Source organism: Oncorhynchus mykiss, chromosome 9 (genome assembly GCF_013265735.2).
Source record: "Oncorhynchus mykiss isolate Arlee chromosome 9, USDA_OmykA_1.1, whole genome shotgun sequence".
Taxonomy (NCBI): Eukaryota; Metazoa; Chordata; class Actinopteri; order Salmoniformes; family Salmonidae; genus Oncorhynchus; species Oncorhynchus mykiss.
The window spans coordinates 28353833-28378885 of record NC_048573.1 but is presented as its reverse complement, the minus strand read 5'-3'; the positions used below and the strand labels follow the sequence as shown (position 1 = coordinate 28378885).

At 44.6% G+C, this 25053-nt stretch overlaps 1 protein-coding gene across 4 annotated transcripts in view; it reads left to right on the top strand.

Annotated features, from left to right (window-relative positions):
- LOC110531873 (cGMP-specific 3',5'-cyclic phosphodiesterase) overlaps positions 1–25053 on the top strand; it is an 89868-nt gene that overhangs the window by 53121 nt on the left and 11694 nt on the right. For 3 of the 4 annotated variants that reach the window (XM_036987765.1, XM_036987762.1, XM_036987764.1), the window contains 6 exons: positions 7069–7136; positions 19235–19343; positions 19439–19523; positions 20700–20875; positions 21603–21662; positions 24642–24788. In XM_036987765.1, the coding sequence (XP_036843660.1) occupies positions 7069–7136; positions 19235–19343; positions 19439–19523; positions 20700–20875; positions 21603–21662; positions 24642–24788 (645 nt within the window). The remainder of the gene's footprint in view (positions 1–7068; positions 7137–19234; positions 19344–19438; positions 19524–20699; positions 20876–21602; positions 21663–24641; positions 24789–25053) is intronic. The other variant, XM_036987763.1, reaches the window with a different exon arrangement.

Genomic DNA, 25053 nt, shown 5'->3' with positions numbered 1-25053 from the left:
TCTCTCCCTCTCTCTCTCTCTATTGCCTCTCTCTCTCTGTCTCTCTCTCTCTCTCTCTCTCTCTCTATTGCATCTCTCTCTCTCTCTCTCTCTCTCTCTGTCTCTCTCTCTCTCAAATTGGAAGGCAGTGGCTGCACAGTAACATGCTACATATGACATCAGAGCTCAGGGTCTCCACTTCACAGCTATGTATGGGTTTTGACTGACAGCTGTTCTGAACTTGAGCACCGCACGCGACACGAAGTTGCCCCCACCCCTCTTTCTAATTGGGCTCTACGTATTTCGAAGGATGAGACGTTGACAGCTTTGATGTCATACAAGCAAGTCAAACTCCCTCTACCTGTGGAGTCCAAATGTGCACTTCACATTTCCATATCCTAAAACTCATGTCATATACAGGGTCAACGTTTATGATCACTATCTTTGATGTACAAGTTACAAGATAGCATGGTGTCATACCCTAGGTTGTTCTGAACAGAATGATGTTTGTGTATTGTGAAGAAAATTTCACGACTCAGGATATGACCCAGATGCAGACACGCGAGGCGGATAGTACGAGTCTCAGAAGATTTATTAGAAACACGGGGCAGGCAAAGGGCAGGTCGAGGGCAGACAGAGGTTCGTGATAACTTCAGGTAACGCCCATGGCAAAATGGGCTCCAACCCAGGATAGAACCAGTAGCCCAGTCAATTGGGGGATTGTGCCTCTGGAGCCAGGAAAACCCCAAAACCACGGGTGCATGAGGAGATACGATTGGCAGGAACTGCATTTCCCGTAGCTCCACAATACAGACAGCTCTAGGTGTTACGTCTGCGTAAGCTCTCAGCAGGAGACAATCTAGCCCTGCCCAGTTGCATGGGCTCCGGAGGAGACGATTCGACAGCACTCGGTGAACTCTGAGAGACTTCGGCCGGCATCGGATCCACTCGGAAATGTGAGTTTGGGGATTTACGGGTTTCCTCTGAGGCGAGGTGTAAATCGAGGACGACCGTCGGCGACAGGGAACAGACTCCCTCTCCCTCCTACGTTTCCGTAGCCGTCCATCGATCTGGATGGTCAATGCTATGAGGGAGTCGTGGTCCAGGGGCAGCTCCAGGGCTTTGAGCTCATCTTTAATCACATCCAACAACCGGTGAAGGAACGCATCAAACAGGACTTCTGGGTTCCAGGCACTCTCACCCGCCAACGTGCGAAAACCCACCGCGTAGTCTGCCACACTACGAGGCGCCTTGCTCGCAGACAACGGAAAATCGAACACTTTCTGTACCTCCGCCACGAACTCCTCCAATCTGAGGCAAACGGTGGATTGTTGCTCCCACACCGCCATAGCCCAGGCAAGAGCCCTCCCGGACATCAGCGTTATCACGTACGCTATCCTCGAGCAATCCCAGGGAATTTAAGAGGGCTGCAGCTCAAAAATGAGAGAACACTGGGAGAGAAACGGCGTAACGCTCCAGAGGAGGTAAACGTGGTTCTTGGGAAGCCGGTGTAGATTGGCGAGACACATCGATGATAGTGGGGTAATTGACAGTCTGAAGGGTTACTGTAGTGTCGGGCTGCCTCACAGACAATCTGCAGAATTGTTCCAGCAATGTGTTGAAGGCATTTCTGGAATCATTCCATAAGACCTTGAAGTAACTGTCTTCAAGGTCACCTTGAAGTAACATGTCTTCCAATGGTGGCTCCCTGGGAGGAGACGGCATTGCGGAGCTGGTCCAAGTCTGCTGGGTCAGTCATGGCCAGTTCGTACTATCACGACTCAGAATATGACTCCAATGCAGACACAGGAGGCGGATAGTACAGTTCTCAGAAGATTTATTCAAAACAGGGCAGGCAAAGGGCAGGTTGAGGGGAGGCAGAGGTTCGTGATGAGGTCAAAGTCAGGCAGGTACAGGATGGCAGGCTCGGGGTCAGGGCAGGCAGAGGTTCATAATCAGGTCAAAGTCAGGCAAGTACAGGACGGCAGGCTGGCTTGGGGTCCATTTAGGCAGAATGGTCAAAACCCGGGAAAAATTTGGAAACAGAACTAGAGAAACAGGAAGGCGGGAAAAAACGCTGGAAAGACCTAAAAAGACAAGACGAACTGGCAAAAGACAAACAGAGACCACAGGTATAAATACACAAGGGATAATGGGAAGATGGGCGACACCTGGAGGGGGGTGGAGACCTACACAAAGACAGGTGAAACATAAACTCCTTTCTATTTGCATCAAAATTCCGATCTGTTTCTCTGAATTGCCCTGTGACAGCCGAACACTCTTAAGATCATGTTGGCAATAGAACAAGCTTTCAAATGATGCCCACCTGACTCAGATTTCGAGTTATAAAAGGCCCATTTTTGGATTGCGTAAACACAAACATGTTCAGGTTACCGAATGTATCCAGAGTATTGTTTCAGATTTCGTTATTAACAAATGAGGCGAAAAGTACAGTAAATGTAAAATGCACCTACAATGAACCGTTTATTGTAATGTTAAAATTCAGTCTTGTGTCAGGTGAACTATTATGTCCTCAAATTTGGTCTAAAAATGTTCCCATAATCTCCAAAATGTTCTCTTTCAATTGCTACCATACTTATGCATATGTTTTTCATATTTCTTCTGTAAGAAATAAATATATCCATATAGGCCATTTCCCATTAGTGTGAAGGGTTAAAGTAACACTTTAACACTCATTTATACTAACACTCATTTATACTAACAACAAAGGGATGAATTTACCAAGAATTTCCATAAATAAAATCTGGATTTTCTCACCGTAGAGACATTGCTTCTTAGAAGAGCTATACATTTTCTAGAAATATGAGTTTGGAAGCTTTTATGCTTAAGCCCATATGCTTATGTCAATGTAAAGGTTTGCACAAACTCAACAAAGACATACAATGTCCCTCTGTGTAAACTCCAGCAAATGACAAAGCTAGCCTTAAACAAGCATCCGAATCGTTTGCCAAGTCAGAGCTCCGATACCTCATTAACTAAGTTCTGTGACTTGTCGAGGGAAGTTTTAAACATCATCCACTGAGCCCCTAGAAGTGGCGACGCTGGGGTGGTTTTATGTGATATCTGATATGGTCCGACGTGCTTCACCCAACGGGAGGTCAGCATGCTCTCCTGCCTTTAAAAATCTCCTCTTAAAAAAAAGATACATCTCAGTGTTCATTTGGGTTGCACACTGACTTGAATCCAACCGAGAGCTGTATCAGATGTGGTATGTATAACCAATGTCACGCCCTGACCATAGAGAGCCCTCGGGGTTCTCTATGGTGTTTTAGGTCAGGGCGTGACTAGAGGGTTTTCTAGGTTTTATTTTCTATGTTGGTGTGAGTATGGTTCCCAATTGGAGGCAGCTGATGATTGTTGCCTCTAATCTTTTCTCCCCTGCGTTGTGGGATATTGTTTTGTTTCGTGCCTATGTGCGCTACATACTGCACGTTCGTTTATTCTTTGTTGTTTTGAAGTTTCACTTAAAATGTGGAACTCTACTCACGCTGTGCCTTGGTCCACTCATTTATATAACGAACGTGACAACCAACCAGGCCAGATCAAATCAAATCAAATATTTGTATATAGCCCTTCTTACATCAGCTGATATCTCAAAGTGCTGTACAGAAACCCAGCCTAAAACCCCAAACAGCAAGCAATGCAGGTGTAGAAGCATGGTGGCTAGGAAAAACTCCCTAGAAAGGCCAAAACCTAGGAAGAAACCTAGAGATTGGAGATTATAACAGAACATGGCCAAGATGTTCAAATGTTCATAAATGACCAGCATGGCACCTTGTGCTGTAAATGTCAGTTGGCTTTACATAGCCGATCATTAAGAGTATCTCTACCGCTCCTGCTGTCCTACCTCCTGCTCCTGCTGTCTCTAGAGAGTTGAAAACAGCAGGTCTCGGACAGGTAGCCTGTCCGGTGAACAGGTCAGGGTTCCATAGCCGCAGGCAGAACAGTTGAAACTGGAGCAGCAGCACGGCCAGGTGGACTGGGGACAGCAAGGAGTCATCATGCCAGGTAGTCCTGAGGCATGATCCTGGGGCTCAGGTCCTCCGAGAGAGAGAAAGAAAGAAAGAGAGAATTAGAGGGAGCATTCTTAAATTCACACAGGACACCGGATAAGACAGGAGAAGTACTCCAGATACAACAGACTGACCCTAGCCCCCCGACACATGACCTACTGCAGCATAAATACTGGAGGCTGAGACAGGAGGGGTCAGGAGACACTGTGGCCCCATCCGATGATACCCCCGGACAGGGCCAAACAGGCAGGATATAACCCCACCCACTTTGCCAAAGCACAGCCCCCACACCACTAGAGGGATATCTTCAACCACCAACTTACCATCCTGAGACAAGGCCAAGTATAGCCCACAAAGATCTCCACCACAGCACAACCTGGGGGGGGGCACCAACCCAGACAGGAAGATCACGTCAGTGATCAGCTCAGATAAGGCGACTGGGTTTCGTCTGCCTGACATGGACCTTTATAAACAACCTGGATTAGTTATTATGCCAAACATATTTATACTGAAAAAAAATATAAACGCTGGTCCTATGTCTCATGTTGCATGAGCTGAAATAAAAGATCCCAGTTCATTTTACATACACACAAAAAGCTTATTTCTCTCAAACTTTGTGCACAAAATTGTTTATATCTCTGTTAGTGAGCATTTTATCCTTTGTCAAGATAGTCCATCCACCTGACAGGTGTGGCATATCAAGAAGCTGATTAAACAGCATGATCATTACACAGGCGCACCTTGTGCTGGGGACAATAAAAGGCCACTCTAAAATGTGCAGTTGTGTCACACAACACAATGCCACAGATGTCTCAAGTTTTGAGGGAGCGTGCAATTGGCATGCTGACTGTAGGAATGTCCAACTGAGCTGTTGCCAGAGAATTGAATGTTTATTTCTCAACCATAAGCTGCCTCCAACGTCATTTGACAGAATTGGCTCCTCCCAGGCCCACCCATGGCTGCGCCACTGCCCAGTCATGTGAAATCCATATATTAGGGCCTAATGAATTTATTTAAATTGACTGATTTCCTTATATGAACTGTAACTCAGTAAAATCTTTGAAATTGTTGCGTGTTGCGTTTATATTTTTGTTCAGTATATTAGGATCCCCATTAGCCAACGCCAATGGCGACAGCTAGTTTTACTGGGGCAATATGATGAAATATACCTTACAGACAAAGTACTTTACAATTGACATACATTTAAAAACATTAACATGTAATGTGCATCTGTGTGCATGACATGTCTCGTTAAACGTCCCCTGTGTTGTTGCTATAAACATCGACCCGAACACTCTGCTGACATACACAACCATTCAAAAGTTTGGGGTCACTTAGAAATGTCCTTTTTTTTTAAAAGAAAAGCAATTTTTTGTGTATTAAAATAACATCAAATTACGTTGACTGACTTTGAAACACCAGTCTCAACGTCAACAGTGAAGAGGCAACTCCGGGATGCTGGCCTTCTAGGCAGAGTTACAAAGAAAAAAATATATATCTCAGACTGGCCAATAAAAATAAAAGATTAAGATGGACAAAAGAACACTGGACAGAGGAACTCTGCCTAGAAGGCCAGCATCCCGGGGTCGCCTCTTCACTGTTGATGTTGAGACTGGTGTTTTGCGGGTACTATTTAATGAAGCTGTCAGTTGAGGACTTTTAGGCATGTGTTTCTCAAACTAGACACTCTTTTGTACTTGTCCGCTTGCTCAGTTGTGCACCGGGGCCTCCCACTTCTCTTTCTATTCTGGTTAGAGCCAGTTGGCACTGTTCTGTGAAGGGAGTAGTACACAGCGTTGTACCAGATCTTCAGTTTCTTTGCAATTTCTCGCATGGAATAACCTTAATTTCTCAGAACAAGAATAGACTGACGAGTTTCAGAAGAAAGGTCTTTGTTTCTGGCCATTTTGAGCCTGTAATCAAACCCATAAATGCTGATGCTCCAGATGCTCAACTCATCTAAAGAAGGCCAGTTTTATTGCTTCTTTAATCAGAACAAGTTTTCAGCTGTGCTAACATAATTGGAAAAGGGTTTTCTAATGATCAATTAGCCTTTTAAAAATGATAAATATGGATTAGCTAACACAACGTGCCATTGGAACACAGGAGTAATGGTTGCTGATAATGGGCCTCTGTAAGCCTATGTAGATATTCCATAAAAAATTGTCCGTTTCCAGCTACAATAGTCATTTCAACATCAACAATGTCCACACTGTATTTCTGATGTTATGTTATTTTAATGGACAAAAAAATGTGTTTCTTTTAAAAACAAGGGCATTTCTAAGTGACCCCAAACTTTAGAACAGTAGTGTAGATGGATGCATATACCCCTACGTCTAAGACAAAAGCCAAGAGTTAAACCTATAGGACTTGGTGGAAACATTCCCTGACAGGATAAAAATTTAAACTAATGACACCCCCCCCCCCCCCTCGAACGAACACGACTTCTCCCCATCAATGTCATGTGAATGACTTACTCAGAATCCAAACATCCTGTCTTACCCTCCCGACTATTAAACATGGAAAATGGATCCTTTGCTAGGGGAGTGCAGGTTGAAAACAAGTCCCTATAAGGGAGTAACCGTGAGTCCTGGAATGCTGAAATAAACTCGGCTTCTGGCAAGGCCTGATGTGTAATATATCAACTTCCCTCTCTTCTTTGGGAGCGGGCAGAAAGAGGATTGTAGGGATGGCAGTGCCTCAATTATTATCGTTTGGATAGGAGCGGGGAACCTGATATGTCCTGAATGAAAACTCTCACACAGATGTCATGATATACACACACACACACATACACTCTCTCTCTGAAGTCTACATTTTTACTTGCATTTTACTTGACACACGCGTGCACGCTGCACACACACATATACACACATTCTCTTTCTCTCTCTCTCTGAGGTCTATGCTATGCTGAATTTGTGTGTACTGTCACTGGAGACTAATAGCATTAGCTGTAAGCCTGCTGGGCTGGCATGTCTCTCTCGCTCCCTCCTCTCCCTCTGTCAGTAATGGCCGCTGTAAGGTAAATAACCGCTGTGGTGGTTCTGTGTTCCAGAACTCCTTCTCCAGCGTGTTTCACATGGAATACGAGGAGCTGGGAGAGGCCATAGACGTCCCCAAAAGGTAAGGCGATAACCTCTAACTGTTAAACCTGACTAATTTGAAACGGGTTGTTCCTCCCAATACTGCCTAATATGAGAAATATGGCTGCCGTGTGTCGCACTGGTGGGTGAAATTACTCTGATGACAGAGGGCCGTGAGTTGCGCCATAAAGTGCTTTGAATGAGAGAAATACTAATTCTCAATCGTAACCTCTACCGAGTTGAGTGTGTATTTGTACAGTAAGTATTGAGTGATTGTCTTTGTAGGCCTTTGAGAGAGGGGGGGTCAGGTAAAGAAAGAATCCCAAAGATCTGGAATGGGGGTGAGCTTATCAGCTCTCTCTAATGGGGGGAGGAAAGAGAGACGGAGAGGTAGAATGAGAGGGAGGACGAGATGAGAGGTGGAGTGAGAGCTGTTAGCTGCTCGCCCTCTGCCAGGGGAAAATGAATGAGCCTTACATTGAAATGTGGAGGGAAGGTAAATCCCTTTAGCCTGATCCTTCGGGAAGATTTGTGATTTGTTCTTGTACGTCTCGGAGTCTTCCAGCCAGGCAGCAAAACGCCTACTGTTCACTTCAATCTCTATCTATCTCTGTCTCACTAACTCACATCCATTTTCAATAGGGTTGTACATGGGTGGGAGTGTGGGTAGTGAGATGTGGGTGGGGGGTGGGGCCAGGAGTTTTTCCCATGTCAGGTTAAAGGTCATATGGTCAGGAAAAGCTCCTGCCCCTAGCTATGATGTTTAGTCGAGACCTGTCTGACTTTAACAGATCTGACTCAAGGTCCTCTGAGGTCTCTTATGTTTTCAAGAAAAATCCCACATCATCCCTTTGGCAAGAGCCTTGACATCGGATCATGAGCTACTGCCCTTTCCCTGTTAGAGGAGTACTTCTGGTCTGATCTAAGAACGCTGAAAACTTTTCTAAGAACCCCCTTTAAGACTCATTGGACAGCTCCTCCGTCACAATCTGTTTAGGAGCAACCTATTACGATGAAGGGAGATTTTTCTTCCCCTTTGGAAGGCTTTCAGAGATGGGCCTACGAGCGTACGTCACGCACAGACACGGCTGTTTTGATGTCGGAAGCCAAGGGCTCAGCCGAGATCTATGCGCTAGTCATGCTGCCTGACAGGCTGTATTGGTTGCACATGTGGGTAGCTAAGGTTCATGTCTCAATAAGCAACGCTACAGAGTCCAATAGAGGGAATTCAGTGGGGGGTCTATGTGGGAGATGGCAAGTCAAGTGTTGTTTATTATAACAATCAGTGAACAACCCTTCAACGTCATGTTTTCTTTCTACGTGCTAGGTCTGGGGCTAATAACTTGGAACTCAATTGAATTCACCTCAGCTAAGGTGAATGATGATTTGTCTTCTATTAATCTAAACCGCTCTTGTTTGAAAGAATAAAATGGCAATAGTATGTTATAGCAATGTTATATCTTTAGATGATATGGTTGCAGTCTATATGGAACAGAAATTGGCAAAAAAAAAAAAAAAAAAAAATATCTGTCTGATTGGCATAGGGAGCTGTGCTGTGACCTATAGATCACAATCACCTAAAGGTCATGGGTTCGTGCTCCAAATGGGTTCATACCACACAAGCTTTTGTGTGCTCATACATCACCAACTACCAACAAAAAAATCTGGAATGGGGGGAGGGGGTAAAATTATCAGATCTCTCTAACGGGGGGGTTAGCTGCTCGTCCTCTGCCAGGGGAAAAATGATTGAGCCTTACATTGAAATGTAGTGGAGGTAAATCCCTTTAGCCTGATCCTGGGGGAGATTTGTGATTTGTTCTCGTACGTCTCGGAGCCTTCCAGCCAGGCAGCGGAGCACCTACTGTTCACTTCAATCTCTATCTCCATCTCACTAACTCTCATCTCACAGCCATTTACAATAGGATTGTATGTGGACGGGAGCGTGGGTATTAGGGTGGGAGGGGTGGTGTCGGTGTGTGTGTATGTTGTGTGTGTGTGTGTATTTCTGTCTGTCTGCCTTTCTGAAAGTGTGTGCACTTGTCCTAGAGAGAGAGACAGAAATGGAGAAAGACAGCAAGAGAGAGTATGCTCCCAGGCAAGACACAGAGAGACTTCCAGGGGGACAGAAGTGAGATGAAACAGACACGGTTGCCTTTTACAAAAGTGTGTCTCATTCTTTTACATTCTGGCTCAGCTGACCCAAACGCTTTCTATTCTGTTTACATCTTCTAATGGGCCGAATAGGATGTTCTGTGTGTACTGTAGGACCACTCCTGTCTGAAGAGGCAGTCATTTGTAGCGCTCCACCACGCGGGGACAATGCCAAATGGGATACAGCTAACAGCAGGATGTTAGCTTTGACTCAGTGGTCAACTGTCGGTGGGAGGCTTTTTAGGAACACGCACGCACGCACACACACACACACACACACACACTTGACATTAGCCCTGGGCGAAGGAGGCCGAAACTGCACAGCGTGGAGAAGAGGAATGTCACGGAGAGGGTAATTCAGTCCTGTTCTGAATCAATGCAATCCTATTCCTCATTGAAGCTGATTTTGTATAATTATCTCTAGTAGTTTTTGTTTGATTGATTCTTTGATTCATTGACCCACAAAATTCCTGGGTTATTTGTTTGATTGAAAGACTAATTGTACCTTTATATTGAACTTAAGTTTCACAGTTTCCTTTTTAGGTTCGATGTTCCTAATATAAGAGTTGCTTTGAGGCCAGCATGTGATAACACTGATAATTAGCCAAAAGACTGCGCCTAGACACACACACACGCACCACACACACGTCCAGCACCATTCCAGCCAATTCCATCACATTCTCCAGCTGCTCTGTCTCTCTCATTAGTTTCTAGTGCCATCTAATCATGGCTAATCTAGCGAAACGAGAGCTCAGATGTGATCGTTTTAAGGATGTTCAACACAGTCACAATCACTCTCACACACACCTCAAAGTAACAGTGGCGATTTTAGCATGCAAATCTTGGTGGGGCAAACAAAACAAACTGTTTCGGCCTACATAAAGCTGTCCCAACAGCAGTCCCAATACCTTACCACTGCTACTCCTGGCTATCAGTGGAGCCTTGTCTGGCAGCCAAACAGTTCAATTAGCCTCATTTACTGCCTTTAAAAAAACATAGCTGATATGGCTGACTTGCTTAAACAAATGTGGTTTATACTGACAATTGAGATGTACAAACTGTGGCATAAGGGGAGGACAAGCGGATAAGAGGTGATCTGTAATTTCGATGAAGACGTTAATGAGCAAGCTAGGACGGACGTAGTCAATATAACTATTTGTTCAGCACTTTTGAAATGTACAGCAACAGAATTCAGAACATGGTTCATTCTTATAGTGTTCTCCCTGTACACCAAGTCAGAACCATAGGATAAATATAAAGGGGGCATATAAGCAGACAATGAAAGCTGTTACTATATCCAATTACTACATGTATTTAGAACAGGTTATAGGCTACATGTGCACCACCAAGTCAGAACAGTAGGCAAAATTAAGAGGGGAAAATGGACCAAATTATTAGGGTGAGGCACATGGGCTACTAACAGCTTACTATACAGTATTACTTTCTTAGCTATAGTATACATATCTCCAAGGCATATTACATAATTTATGCAGTAGCATTCAAGACAATTTTGGACTCACCTTGTTGTGCTTTGCTCACTTGAACAGTACACTTTATCAGGTTTGAGGTAAGACCCAGATGCAGACAATGCCGAATTAACAACAGTTTATTAATCCAACAGGGGCAGGCAAAAGACAGGTTAAGGGCAGGCAGGGGTCAGTAATCCAGATAGGTGGGGCAAAGATACAGGATGGCAGGCAGGCTCAGGGTCAGGGTACGCAGAGGTCAGTAATCCAGATAGGGGGCGGCAAAGGTACAGGACGGCAGGCAGGCTCAGGATCAGGGCAGGCAGAAAAGGACAAAACAGGAAAACTAGAAAACAGGAACAATCAAGAGACAGGAACAGAGGGGAAAACGCTGGTAGGCTTGACGAAACAAATCGAACTGGCAACATACAAACAGAGAACGCAGTTATAAATACACAGGGGATAATGGGGAAGATGGGTGACACCTGGAGGTAGGTGGAGACAATCACAAAGACAAGTGAAACAAATCAAGGTGTGACAACTTTGTCATCAAAGTCTAGCATTCTCAAGATTTATGGTGCTTTCAAGACAACTGGGAACTCTGAAAAACCTCTAGGGGTGCCAACTGGCGTCCTACCTGGGCGCATACCTAGTTGACCAGGGTGTTGGAAATCCGCGATGAGGCCTAGGTCCAGAATGTCCCAAGTGGGAACCCATAACCCTCCCAGTCAACCAGGTACTGGAACCCCCTGCCCCGAGGTCGAACCTTCAGGAAACGCCTCACCCTGTATGCCGGTTGGCCAACGAGGAGACGCGGGAGATGGGTGGGCCTGGAAACAGGAGACAAAGGGCTGTGAGACATAAGTTTAACTCTGGACACATGAAATGTGGGATGTATACGAAGGATACGGGGCAACAGAAGACAAACAGCAGCAGGGCTGATAATTTTAGAGATGGGAGACGGGTTTATAAACCGGGGGGAGAGTTCGGGATTCCACCCGGAGGGGCAGATCCCGGGTGGATAGCCATAACTTCTGCCTGAGATGATACCGGGGAGTCGGGTCGGATGGCGATCCGCTTGCCGTCGATACCTGGACATGGTCTTGAGGAGGCCCAACTGGGCTCTCCTCCAGATACGACGACAGTGGCAGACAAACATCTGGGCAGAAGGTAAGCCAACCTTTTCTTCCTGCTCAGAGAAGAGCGGGGGCTGATACCCTAAGGAACACTCAAATGGCAATAGGTCCATGGCAGAGAAGGAAAGGGTGTTGCAGGCATATTCCACCCACACAAGCTGCTGGCTCCAGGTGGTGGGGTTGGCGGAGACAAGGCAGCGCAGAGTAGTCTCGAGGTCCTGGTTGACTCGCTCCGACTGGCCATTGGACTGGGGGTGGAATCGAGAGGACAGGCTGGCCGAAGACATCTAGGGGTGCCAACTGGCAGTCCATGGATCCGGAAGACGTGCTGCACCATGAGCTGGGCCGTCTCCTTGGCTGAGGGTATTTTGGGGAGAGGAATGAAGTGGGCGGCTTTGGAAAACCGGTTGACCACAGTCAGGATGGCAGTGCTGCCCTCAGACGGGGGAGACCCGTGACGAAATCCAGGGATATGTGGGACCAGGGACGGTGATGGACAGGCAGTGGTTGCAGATCACCAGCCGGAGCTTGCCGAGGAGTCTTGATGTCTTGATCTGAGCACAGACATGCAGGCAGCGACAAACGCGGCGACATCCGTAACCATAGTAGGCCACCAAAAGCGTTGTCGCACGAAGACCAGGGTCCGACGGGAGCCCGGGTGGCAGGCAAGCCTGGAGAAATGGGCCCACTCCAGGACCGTGGAGCAGACAGCATCAGGCACAATCATCCAGTTATCTGGGCCCCCCCAGGGTTAATCTGGGAACGCAGCACCTCCCAGACATGTTTCCCGATACCCAAGCTGAGTGCTGTCACCAGGCACAAGGTGGGAAAGATGGTTTCGGGCTCCGGGGTGGTAACCGTGGGGCTATAGCGGCGAGACAGGGCATCTGGCTTGACGTTCTTGGACCCCGGCCGGTAAGAGAAGGAAAAGTTGAACCGGGTAAACAGCAGGGCTCATCTCGCTTGCCTGGAGTTTAGGCGCTTGGCGGTGCGGAGATACTCCAGGTTTTTGTGGTCGGTCCACACAATGAACGGATGTTCTGCCCCTTCCAACCAGTGCCTCCATTCCTCCAAAGGCATCTTCATCGCGAGAAGCTCTCCATTCCCCACATCGTAGTTCCTCCCCGTGATGTTGAGGCAGTGGGAGAAGAAGGTGCAGGGATGCTGGAACAGTGGTGAAGTGCTGTTTGAGGTCCTGGAACTCCCAGTCAGCGGCAGAGGACCACGTGAACGGAACCTTGGTAGAGGTGAGTGCAGACAGGGGAAGCCAGGGTGTTGTAACCCCAGATAAAACGTCGATAAAAGTTGCTAGGGAGAAGGTCAATTTCGCAGTCATAGGGTCAGTGCAGTGGAAACGAAGTGGCTTGGGCCTTGCTGAACACCTCCCTGAGGTCCTGGTACTCCGCGGGGATGGTAGAAAGGTCCGGGCACCTTCCGAGCCCCCAGGAAGACGTCCCGGGGCAGGTTGCGCTGACTTCAGACAATGGGCGTGGCAGAACGGACTCCAGACCATAATGGCACCAGTTGATGAGGGGATTGTGTCACTGGAGCCAGGAGAATCCCAAAACCATAGTAATATGAGGAGACTTTGAATAGTCTCACTGTGATTCCCTGACATCTGTAGGTTGATGGGAGTGGTATTATAAGTGACCCGGCCTATAGAATGCCCATGGGAATGGAGAGAGGCTGAGTGGGGATGTTCAGCTCGGAAGCCAGTGTAGCGTCCAAAAAACTAATCGTCCCCAGAGTCAATGAGGACCCGGAGAGATTTACACTGGTTTCCCCACAGCAGAATGGCATGAAAAGGGGTGAGGGTAGGCAGAGGTCAGTAATCCAGATGGGTGGGGCAAAGGTACAGGACGGCTCTTAGGGTCAGGGCAGACAGAAAAGGTAAAAACCAGGAAAACTAGAAAACAGGAACAATCGAGAGACAGGATGTGGTGGTTAATTTCTTTACTATCAAATGAGGAGAGACAACCTTATCACACAAGTCAGAGTTATACGTTATACTTAAACTAAATCTTGAATCACTTATTAATAAGGGAGCAGGTCAATACAACACACACATATAAAGTGAATCGATTGAGTGCTGGCTGGTTGACAATTCACGATCAAATGATTCGTTGAGAGCCCCAAGACAAAAGTACAAAGGTATTTTATAGCCAAGATACACCCCCTTCGACCTACATGACGAACAACAGATATATAGAATGGGTCACAAGGTTAGGATCTGTATGAAAGATACCTATAATACATAGCAGACAGTATCTGCTGTGTCAACAGTTTTCATTGTGTCTGGCCCTCTGACTCCAAACTGGATCCATCTCTCTCTGGTACCATATAGAACAGAAACATTAACTCATGCTCTGGAATGCTCTTCAGGTTTTATCACCCAAAAGACATGGTAAATCTCCTGTCAGTGTTATCTCCCTGAGACCCATCCTCAGTAGAACACATACACAATAGTTAAGAATACTCTATTCTGTTGAATAAAACAACCATTTGATGCAATTAAAGTATTATAACAACCTTTCAATTTTGCACTCACATTCCCCCATTTTGAGAATCCTCTCAATTTATGAGAAAATTACAAGATTGAAGAACATTCATTCACATGTAGAAAATGCATACATTCTACATAAACCAAGAAGTACAAAAACAATAACTCATTGCATGGTATCCTGCACATGACCGAATGCCACAGCACTGGCTCAACCTCCTTCGAGGAAACGTATCACTGTCTCCCATTTCAACCTTCAACACATTTTCTAAGTATTATAGCAATTTGTCTGGGAAGGTTATGATACACAGTCACATGCACGGACCCATGAAGAAAAACAAAAAATGCATACAGTTTATGAGATTCAAAGCTATATATTCATAGACAGTGAAAATCACATATTTAATGCATAATCCAGTGTATGCAACAATGGAGTTTAACAAAATAAGCTTTAGTTATCCATCATACTTCAATGGGTCAGCATGGTGGAAATAACTATTTCCATCCCAGAAACTTAAAATAGCATATCCAGGTAGTGACTCCGAGCTAAGGTCAAATTTATTCCATTGGTGCCTAATGAAAATGACCCAAGACAAGCATCATGATTCCACTATTTACTATTCACTATTCACTATTCACTATTTACTATAGAGCAAATAGATTAGGATCAATTTCACTCTCCAGATCAGAGTTCACCCTCTCCATTCACCAGGGCATGCTGATAATAGTGTCGACATCTTTAGTTCATAACAACAATCAAAGCAATCAATCCATAATACATGAATTGCTTCATTCATATAGGTATTAACATACTAAACTCAAATCAACCCTTCTGTTTAAAAAATCATTCAGTTTCCAAATCATAATTAAAAATCAAATTAATTCTCTAGCCAAAATTTAGAATGGCATTACTCAGTAATTCAAAATTCACTCAAAGTAAAAAAACAACAACATTTTACACACATCAACATTGGCAGAATCTACATTATATTAACATCCAGTCAAAAACCCAATTCATTCTACTATTAACTTTTTTTTAGCATGATTATTGTTACGGATACAGGTATCCTGTGTGTGTATTTGTTTTCTCTCCTTCTGCCCTAGTCACAGGTGGCAGTAATCAGTCGCCAATCAGTCGCCACGGAAGACACACCTGCTCCTTTTCCCTTACCCTTGGTTTAAAAACTCAGTCAGTAGTTTTCCCAAACTCTCTCTCTCTCTCGCTCTCTTTTGTTTTTGTGCCTACATGTCACATTTGTCTGTTATCCTGTGAGTATGTATTGTTGTGGTGTATGACTGTTTGTTTGTTGGTGTGAAAAGGGGATTCCAAGCCAAGTCGCCCATGGGCCTACATTACCCCTAGGAAAACATTGTCTAAATACCCAAGTTAGAACTGGGCGAACCACCCACTGTATTTTATTGGTTAGTTAGCTAGCTGTGCTTGAAGCAGGTAAGACTAGCTTAGGGGTTTATGGATATTTATTATTTCTTTCCTTGGGTCCAGCTCAGCCCCTTTTTCCCACACCCCATTGCCGTGTGTTTAAAATAAACCCGAAGAGTTTTACGGTAGATTTAAGTTGTCTGTGGGTTTCTTTTAGTTCTCACTGTTCCTTTTCACTGTTATGAATTGCATGAGATATGTTACGGGTCTCGTTTCCATCCCCCCTAGTCTGCAGGGCCAAAGGGGTTCGTAACAATTATAATACAGATCAGTATCTCAATGCATTATTAATCTAAATTACTATAATTGGATGTAGTGTAGACTTCTACAATCAACCCTATACCCCAAAAGTCCAAAAACAATTTTGGGCACAGTTGACCCCCCCCGGCACTGATTCTTCTGGCGTCCTTTTCGTTGTATTCTGATAGCTTTACAGTTCAAAGTGGATGGCCATGATAATGTCCCAATTTCAATGTCTCATCTAAGCCGCCATCACCTTTACCACCCACCCATGGCTTATCCATTCGTCAACCAGTATACCAGCAACATAAGAGAAGTTTAGAACAGATCTCTCCCCATGCTCACTCCACGTGGACTCCTCTCACACTCCTGAGAAAAGACATGAGAGAAAAGCAGTTGATAGCTTAGATCGGATGCTGTACACCGGTTGCTGGCTCGGACTCGTTTCCTTCGGTAGAAGTGGTTCGGACAGGGCCTTATTCAATGCCTTTGTCACTCTTCTTCAGCCAGTTAGAGGGGGTTTTGAGGTACACACACTGTTCGGTCCAATTATCTCTTTCATGCATTAAGATGCCGTCTGATGTCACTTTTCATGATAACCTCGAGAGGACAGATCAGAACAACAGTTAGTTCAGTTCATTAACTATATGATAAATTATAACTTTGACCAATTATTCATACTACAAATGTCTAAACATATGTCAAAGAGAATAACAACACATTCTATTGAAACAATTCTTTCAAATTGGCTTATACTCCCTATCACACTGTCAACTTCATCGCAGAGCCACAGGATCAGGAAGTTAGCCCTATAACCCATCGGGAATAGAACAGAACAAACAACACAACGATACACTCATTCACATATCACTCCATACACTCCTACACATCACTCAAGGTGTGTAAACTTCAATCCAAAACCTCAGAGGACTGTACCCTCCCCCATTTTGACACATACAGTGGGGCTAAAAAATATTTAGTCAGCCACCAATTGTGCAAGTTCTCCCACTTAAAAATATGAGAGAGGCCTGTAATTTTCATCGTAGGTACACTTCAACTATGACAGACAAAATGAGAAAAGAAAATCCAGAAAATCACATTGTAGGATTTTTTATGAAAACAGTCAAACATTTCATACATGTTGTGTCCCAGGTTTCCATTACAGTCCTTTATCAAAATAATTAATGTATTTAATTAAAACTCAGAAAATAAAAACTTCTGAAAATTCCATGTGTGTGCTTGCCCCTTTAAGATACCTTGGCACTAAGACAAATGGAAAACCCACGAAACCCAAAGGAAATAGAACACACAAATCAAACATAGTATTTTAAAAACACCAACAAATAGTCATAACAAGTGTGTTGTGTGTGTGGGTATTTGCAAACCTTAACGAACTGGCAACAGGCAAACAGAGAACACAGGTATAAATACACAAAGGGAAATGGGGAAGATGGGTGACACCTGGAGGGAGGTGGAGACAATCACAAAGACAGGTGAAACAGATCAGGGTGTGACAACTTTGTCATCAAAGTCTAGTATTCTCTAGATTTATGGTGCTTTCAAGACAACTGGGAACTGAAAAAAAGGTTGAATCATGATGACGTCAGTGATCTTTGGTTGGTAGCTCTAGAAAGAGTCCCGAGTTCCTAACTAACAATTCTGAGTTGGATGACCGTTTAAAATATATTTTGCCAGTCAGAGCTCTTTTTTTCCCCAGAGTTCCCAGTTGTCTTGAACTCACTAAAGTCAGATTTCCCAGTTCCGAGTTAACAGTTGTTTTGAGCATGGCCAATGTTGAATGTTTATTTTAAGCTTGGAAAAGATACCCTTAAACGCAGAATAGGGACCACAAAACCACTCCACTGAATAGCAGTCTAGTGATTGCTTTGCAGTGCTTGCAGTTCGCCACTGATTCCTTTCATACCACTCATTATGTAATGTTCAATGGCCGATGAGCACCGATACGTTTTATCTTTATTTTATATTCATTATTTCTCTTCATATGACAAGGATTAAAAAGGATTTGCCAGTAGATTGTCGACGTGATTCATGAAGATGACTGCTAGCTAAGATAGAAAGTATGACGTTGACATGATCAGTCCGATCAAAGCTACTGTAGATATAATGTGATTTGACGTAATTTTATCCGTGGCCAATGACCTTGAGCCTTCTTGGATGGGCTCTTCTATTGTAACTCTATGGCAGCACCCAAGGGGCTTGAATTTCGAGCTCTACCCTTAGATTTGGCAGTGACGTAGTGTCCCAATGAGTGACAGAACACTGAGCCAATTATGGCGCAACTAGAAAACATTCCCAAGCCCTACGCTCCATATTTTCCGCTGGCTGCCCCACCAGCACAGTAAGCACGGAGCTAGGCTGAAACACCTGCATTTTGCAGCTACCTTGCTCAAGAAAGCAAAAAATACTATGTTTGTATGGAGGCTTTATTAACTCACTAACGTGGGGCTCCTGAATGGCGGATCGCCACTGGAAAGTGACAGTGTGCGTCTGTGAACCATATCGGAGAAGGGTAGACAAGTTTTGTTTTTTTAAACTTAAATTCACCGCAGACGATTCTTAATCCTTAACCCTCATCCTACCCTGAGTCGATCAAATAAAGACGTATCACTCGCCCCCCCCCCCCGTCCCCCCGTCCCCCGTCACGCCGGCTGATGAGGAGTGCAGTAGCAAAGGTTCTCCACTTTTGTCTGTCTTTTGGCCATCTTCTCAACCGTGCCACAGCTTTGCTGCTGAAGTTAGAGCTTGTCTTTAAAGACATATGCAGTAGTACAAATAGGATATTAGTTATTCATGTTTCTGTCTGTACTGGCATCAGTTGAGATAATAATAAACAGTCATTATGCCGTGACAGGCCTGGTCAAGCTTAATCATAGTCAGTTCCTTCTGACAATCAGCCAAGATGTTCTTAAGTCCAGGTATGGAGCCTTCAGCACTGGCTAGAGTCCAGTGTTCTGCCTCAGTCGTCATATCGGGAAGCGCACTGGCTTCTGTACATGCGTATTCACTGAGGCTTAGAAAGACAATACAATGCAATTACAGCCAATGCAGTGGCAACGTGATGAGATCCACCCAACTCAACAGAGCAGTCATACGCTAAGGATGCTTGGGGTGTTTATGTGTAAGTAATGTAGAAGTTGTCCACAGTCTAATAAAACAAGTATTACAATGTTGTGTTCCCCACAGGGACTGTGACGTGAGTCAGATAAACTACATGTATGCCCAGTACGTGAAGAACACCATGGAACCTCTGAACATCTCTGACGTCACCAAAGACCAACGCTTTCCCTGGATGGTCAGTACTGATCTGTTCCAGAATGTTCATCCTATGTCGCCCATCTTTTTTGTTGTTGTCCAGAGCCTCTAGTTGTGGTTCTTTGTTTCCTTCAGAGTGAAAACCCAGAGCACCCCAGTAACCAGATCAAGAGTTTGCTCTGTACTCCTATCAGGAACGGGAAGAAGGATAAAGTGATAGGTACCTACCTCTGTCTGTCTGTCTGTCTGTCTGTCTGTCTGTCTGTCTGTCTGTCTGTCTGTCTGTCTGTCTGTCTGTCTCTCTCTCTCTCTCTCTCTCTCGCTCTCTCTCTCTCTCTCTCTCTCTTTTTATGGTTTGTGTTTACAGATATTGCCGTATTGTATCCTCATTCATTAGTCGCAACCAAGAGTTTTCCCTCTCATTCATTAACGCATCCTTAGCATTAGCATAATTTGCATTTGCATTATAACCTAACATCATTAGCTGAGATCATTACAAGACCTAAACAGGTCTTTCTTGTAAAATAGATTTGAATTGCATGTATGAATAAAGGCACAAATAGATCAATTAATTAGCTGGGCAGTGGTGTAATCATAATGTATGTCCCCCCACTCCCCAATGATCAAACAGAACAGGTCCCTTTAGCCTCTCAACCAACTGCCTGAAGAGTTCAGGAGACACTCAGATCAAAAGACAACCTACTGCCACTAGACTTCAATATAGAATTTATTACCATACCTCTCCTTCCCCTTCTCCACTCAACTTAATTTCCTTAGAATTCATTTATTGATTCAAACGTGGACATTCTATGTTCTTAGTAGCTCTGACACTGACATTAATGAAGCAGTATACATTTTTCCCCCTAGTGTAACTCACTCCGGATAAGTCACATTGTAAAATGTGACTTATGTATTTGCATTAGTTAAGCCACCTGTAATGTCAAGCAGGATATGTAGGAGAAAGGGCAGCTGAAGGTAAAGGGGAAGGATCAGAGTGTTGGCGATGACACGTTTCCATGATGTGACTAGTAAGTAGGTCTCCAGGCTGAGGATAGGGCAGGTGTTTTATACATTATAACTTTGCTGTCAACAAACATTTATGGGACCATTAGTCATGGAGTAGATGGAGCTTTTAGTTTCAGACAAGAGGTCCCTCAGAGAAAACTATTGAATATTGAAAATGAGAAGCAAACTAAAGTTTTGTCCCCTAAGTGTCTGGAATGTGTGTCAGTTTGTGGGGGGGAAAGAAGAAACTTAAAAAGAAAAAAAAGAAGCACAAAACCTTTTTGTCCTGTGTGTCTGCAACTGTGTGTCAGTTCGATGTTTCGTCTGGTGTGTGTGTGTCATTAACGTCCTGATAAGTTTCCAACATTTACCCCTATGTCGGGTCTTGAAGGTGTGTGTCAGTTGGTGAACAAGATGGATGAGGCATCGGGGAAAGTGAAGTCCTTCAACCGAAACGATGAACAGTTCCTGGAGGCCTTCGCCATCTTCTGTGGACTGGGTATACAGAACACCCAGATGTATGAAACAGTGGAGAGAGCCATGGCCAAACAGGAGGTCACATTGGAGGTAAGAGACACAGGTCTCAGGTCAGTTTGGAGTTTTACATCCTAATGGTTCATGATAATATTGAGGGAAGGTACTGTAAGATAATGCTAGCTCAGTGCCTCTGCAGGCAACTACAATATGGAGACCTTAAACATGGGGGATCGAGAGTAACAGCGATGGTTGCCATTAGGAAAGACTGGCTAGTCTTCTCCACACTCTGCTCCGTCTTCCCCTGCGTTAAAACAGAACTAGCGTGATCACTCCAACTCTATCCTAGACCTCTTCAGCCCTCGATGACGTATGTATCCCCCTCCTCTCCTCCGGTCCTCCCCCTCTCCTGTTCTCTCCCTGACTGTTCTATTCTGGAGCTGTCACTGTCAGGGCTCCCCGGTGACGTCCCCTCTCGGCTGCAGCTGACACTCTCCCCGCCGTTACCCAGCAGCCACCACTTCAGCCCATTCTCCAGCGGCGCTGTAGCCGTCGCGAGGACTGACCTCTTCTAGCTTTCTCAGTTTTTCTCCCCCAATTATCAATGACAGGCCTCTGATATGGATGGACTTGGGGTTGAAGGATGTGTGTGTGGCAGGGCTGTCTGTCTGAGGTCAGAAACATCTCATGGGGGAGGAAATCTGTGAAAGTGTCAGCTACCAAAATGTGAAATCTGTTTTTTAGTTGTATACTCGGTCAGAGCGATCGTGTTGACTTTTAAGGAGAACAGTCGCTGTGTGTTTGTGTGTGTCATTCTCAGGTCCTCTCGTATCACGCCTCTGCTGCAGAGGAAGAGACACGGGCGCTGCAGGTAACCGCGGTAAATTACAATTTATTAACTTAACACTATATACACACACACACACACACACACACACACACACACACACACACACACACACACACACACACACACATACACTTGCGTCCATACACAATGCCAGACAGATGCCTTCCATCAGGCAGTGTAAAGATGAGTGGACTTCAGCCATCATGTAACGAGACCCAGCGCTGATTCAGCATGTAAACCCAACCAATTAGTAACACAATATGGCCGACTCTCACACTGATACATACATTAAGACCTATGGGGATAATGGACTGAGGAAAAAAAGAACACGAAAAAAGACCGCAGTAGGGTTTAAAAGTGAAAGCATGCACAATACCCATTCCAGAAAGCCTATTTAAGGCCCGAATCATTTGCTTTTAAAGATTCTCAATGATTAATTGGGGTTAAGAGAATAATCCGACTCCTGCCAGCTAATGCTAAGGTGTCAGCATATTTAATTCCTTATGAAGTAATTTAGGTGGCGAGTCTTTAGGTCTGCCGCTAGCTGCCATAATATATGGATTAGAGTGGGAGCGGCTATTTAGTTAATATGACTCATTTAACGACTTGTCCAATTATATTCTAACTGTGCACAAGAGGAGACACTACGACCACATAGGGAGAAGGGCTTTGTTTAAGGCTATGCCTCTATTAGCTTTTACTTTGTCTCTTTTTAGCTTCCTTCTTCTTTTCTTTCTTTCTCTTCCTTTCTTTTTTTCTTTTTTGTTGCATTTTCGGGATAAATCCATACGGCTTTCTATGAAACTTGGTCCCACCCCCGAACACTATTAGACGCTCATTTATACCGCGTGACCTTTTCCGAAGATCATACGGCATTTTCATATCCTGAGATGAAATGGCCTGATGACGAAATCTAATTATATATTTTCCCTGAGGCAGTGGAGGCTGTAGTATGGTGGCTGATGAGGTACAGCACAGTATCATATCTGGGCCACGGACTCCTTTTTAGGCCATGTCACCCTCCCCAGGCAGTGTTCCGTCACTGTTGCTGAGCCGTTGACTCTCTGAAGTATTGATGTTTCCCTAGTTAGAATGATTTATTATTTATTAATTGATTTTATTTAACCTTTACTTAACCAGGAAGGGCTCATTGAGATTTAAAATCTCTTTTTCAAGAGCGTCCTGGCCAAGATAGGCAGCACCAAGAATCATTACAAGAATTACAGACAAACAACGTGAAAAACTGCAAGTAATCTAGTAAAAACCATAGAATTCACAAGAGTATAACAAAATCAAAAACAGCTAATTAAAAACATTGACAGGTCAGGGAATCAGTCTCAAGATCATTCATCAGTGATTTAAAAATACCAATCGGGACAAGTTCTTCCAGTTTAAAAGTATTTTGTAAGGAGTACCAAGACGATGGCGCAGAGTACATAAAAGCCCTTTTACCAAATTGAGTTCGAACATTTGGAACAGTTAGCAGGATAAAGTCCAGCGAACGAAGAGAGTACCCACCACATTTCTGAAGAATAAAAATGCCCAAATAAAAAAGGTAGTAAACCCAAAATGGCTTTGTAAATAAAAGTATACCAGTGCCTGAGCCTATGAGTGACTAGAGAAGGCCAGCCAACCCTGGTATACAAAGTGCAGTGGTGCGTAAGGGTTTTAGCAGTTTAAAATAAAGCTCAAAGTGCCATGGTAAAGGGTGTCAATTGATCTCAAACACTGAGCGGAAGCATTCATACTTTTATGTCTGTTATATATTATGGGGATATTATTTACATGCATGCTACGGCATCCACACTTAAATCACTGGATGCTACTTATCATTGCGCACTTAGGTTTATTACAGGTGCTAGCTACAGAACTCACCACTGTGTTTTATATCAAAACGTGGGTTGGACTTCGCTGTCTAATGCAAGTTCTTGTGCTGTTAGTGGAATAACCTGTGTGTACATGTAATCTGTAATTTTTTTGTGTTATCTGTGATTGTCTTGTCTTGTGTAGTTTCTTAATCATTGTACCTAAACTGTATGTGTAAACATGTATACGCAGGGCCCAGCTGTAAAAGAGACCTTGGTCTCAGTCTGTGTTCCTTGTTGAAATAAAGGTATAACATTTCAAATAAATAACTAAAAACGTCTTCTCTGTGGCTCAGTCGGTAGAATATGATGCTTACAATGCCAAGGGTTGTGGGTTCGATTCCTGGTAACACCCATGTGTAAGGATTGTGGATAAAAGCGTATGCTAAATGGCGTACACTGTATCTATGGTGGTGGTGGTAGTAAAAGCTGTTATGCTTTCTGTCTGACAGAATAATATTACGGGATTCCCCTGCTTTCGCTCTTTTATCTCTCTCAGTCCCAACGGCTTCTCTCTGTCTCTCTCCGTCTGAGCTGGCTCTGCTGCCAGAAAGAGATAGAGATTAAAACGACCAGACAGAGAGGTCAAGAAAATGCCAGTGTGTATATGCAAGATGGAGAAAGGAGGGGGCAGAGAGAGAGATGGAGAGAGGAAGAGAGAGACTGCAGCGGATATAGACGGTGACAGGGGGACAGAAATGGAGAAGGAGAGAGAGGATTAATATACAACCACAGATAAAAGAGGAAGTGATCCGAAATAAAGTGAGAGACGGAGTGGTAGAGACAGCAGAAGAGGAGAGAGAGAGAGATCCTGTGTGCATTAGGGGGTGTCCTGTCTGCTCTGTGTAGATGTGCCGTCTGTCAGTTGTAGGGGAGGCGAGCCGAACACAGATAGATGCTCCTCCTGTGTGCCTTAGACTCTGCTGATCACAGCTCATCGATTATTAATGCCTGCTATAGATCCCTGGTGTTTAGGGAGGGTATGTGGGCGTGTGAGCATGCGTGTGTCTATGTGCGTGCGTGTGTGCATACCTACAGTATATGTGTGTGTGTACATGCGTGCATATCGTATATGAACGTGTGTGTGTGTGTGTACATCCATCTCACACACTCCTCTACCCTCTCTCTCCCTCTGTATTTGAAGGCAGCCACTGTTCCGTCAGCCCAGTCTCTGCGCCTGATGGAGTTTAGCTTCAGTGACTTTGAGCTGTCCGACGCTGAGACCACTCAGGCCACCATACGCATGTTTGTAGACCTCAACCTGGTCCAGAACTTCCAGATGAAATACAAGGTTGGTGGGTGTGTGTGTGTGTGCGCATACGTGCATACCGACGTGCGTGTGTGTTAATTGTAGTGTGTGTGTGTGTGTATACGCAACTGTGCATACAAGTGTTGACATAGATGTGTGTGTTTTTACATCCTAAAATACAGCCCCTCACCCCATTACATATTATTAAGAGGTTCTCTTACGGCACAGTTGCCCTTCGGAGTGCCCGCGGCGCGGACGGCCCATAAAGAGAGCCTTTGATTGGCTCTGAGGGCCCTACACAGAGCCC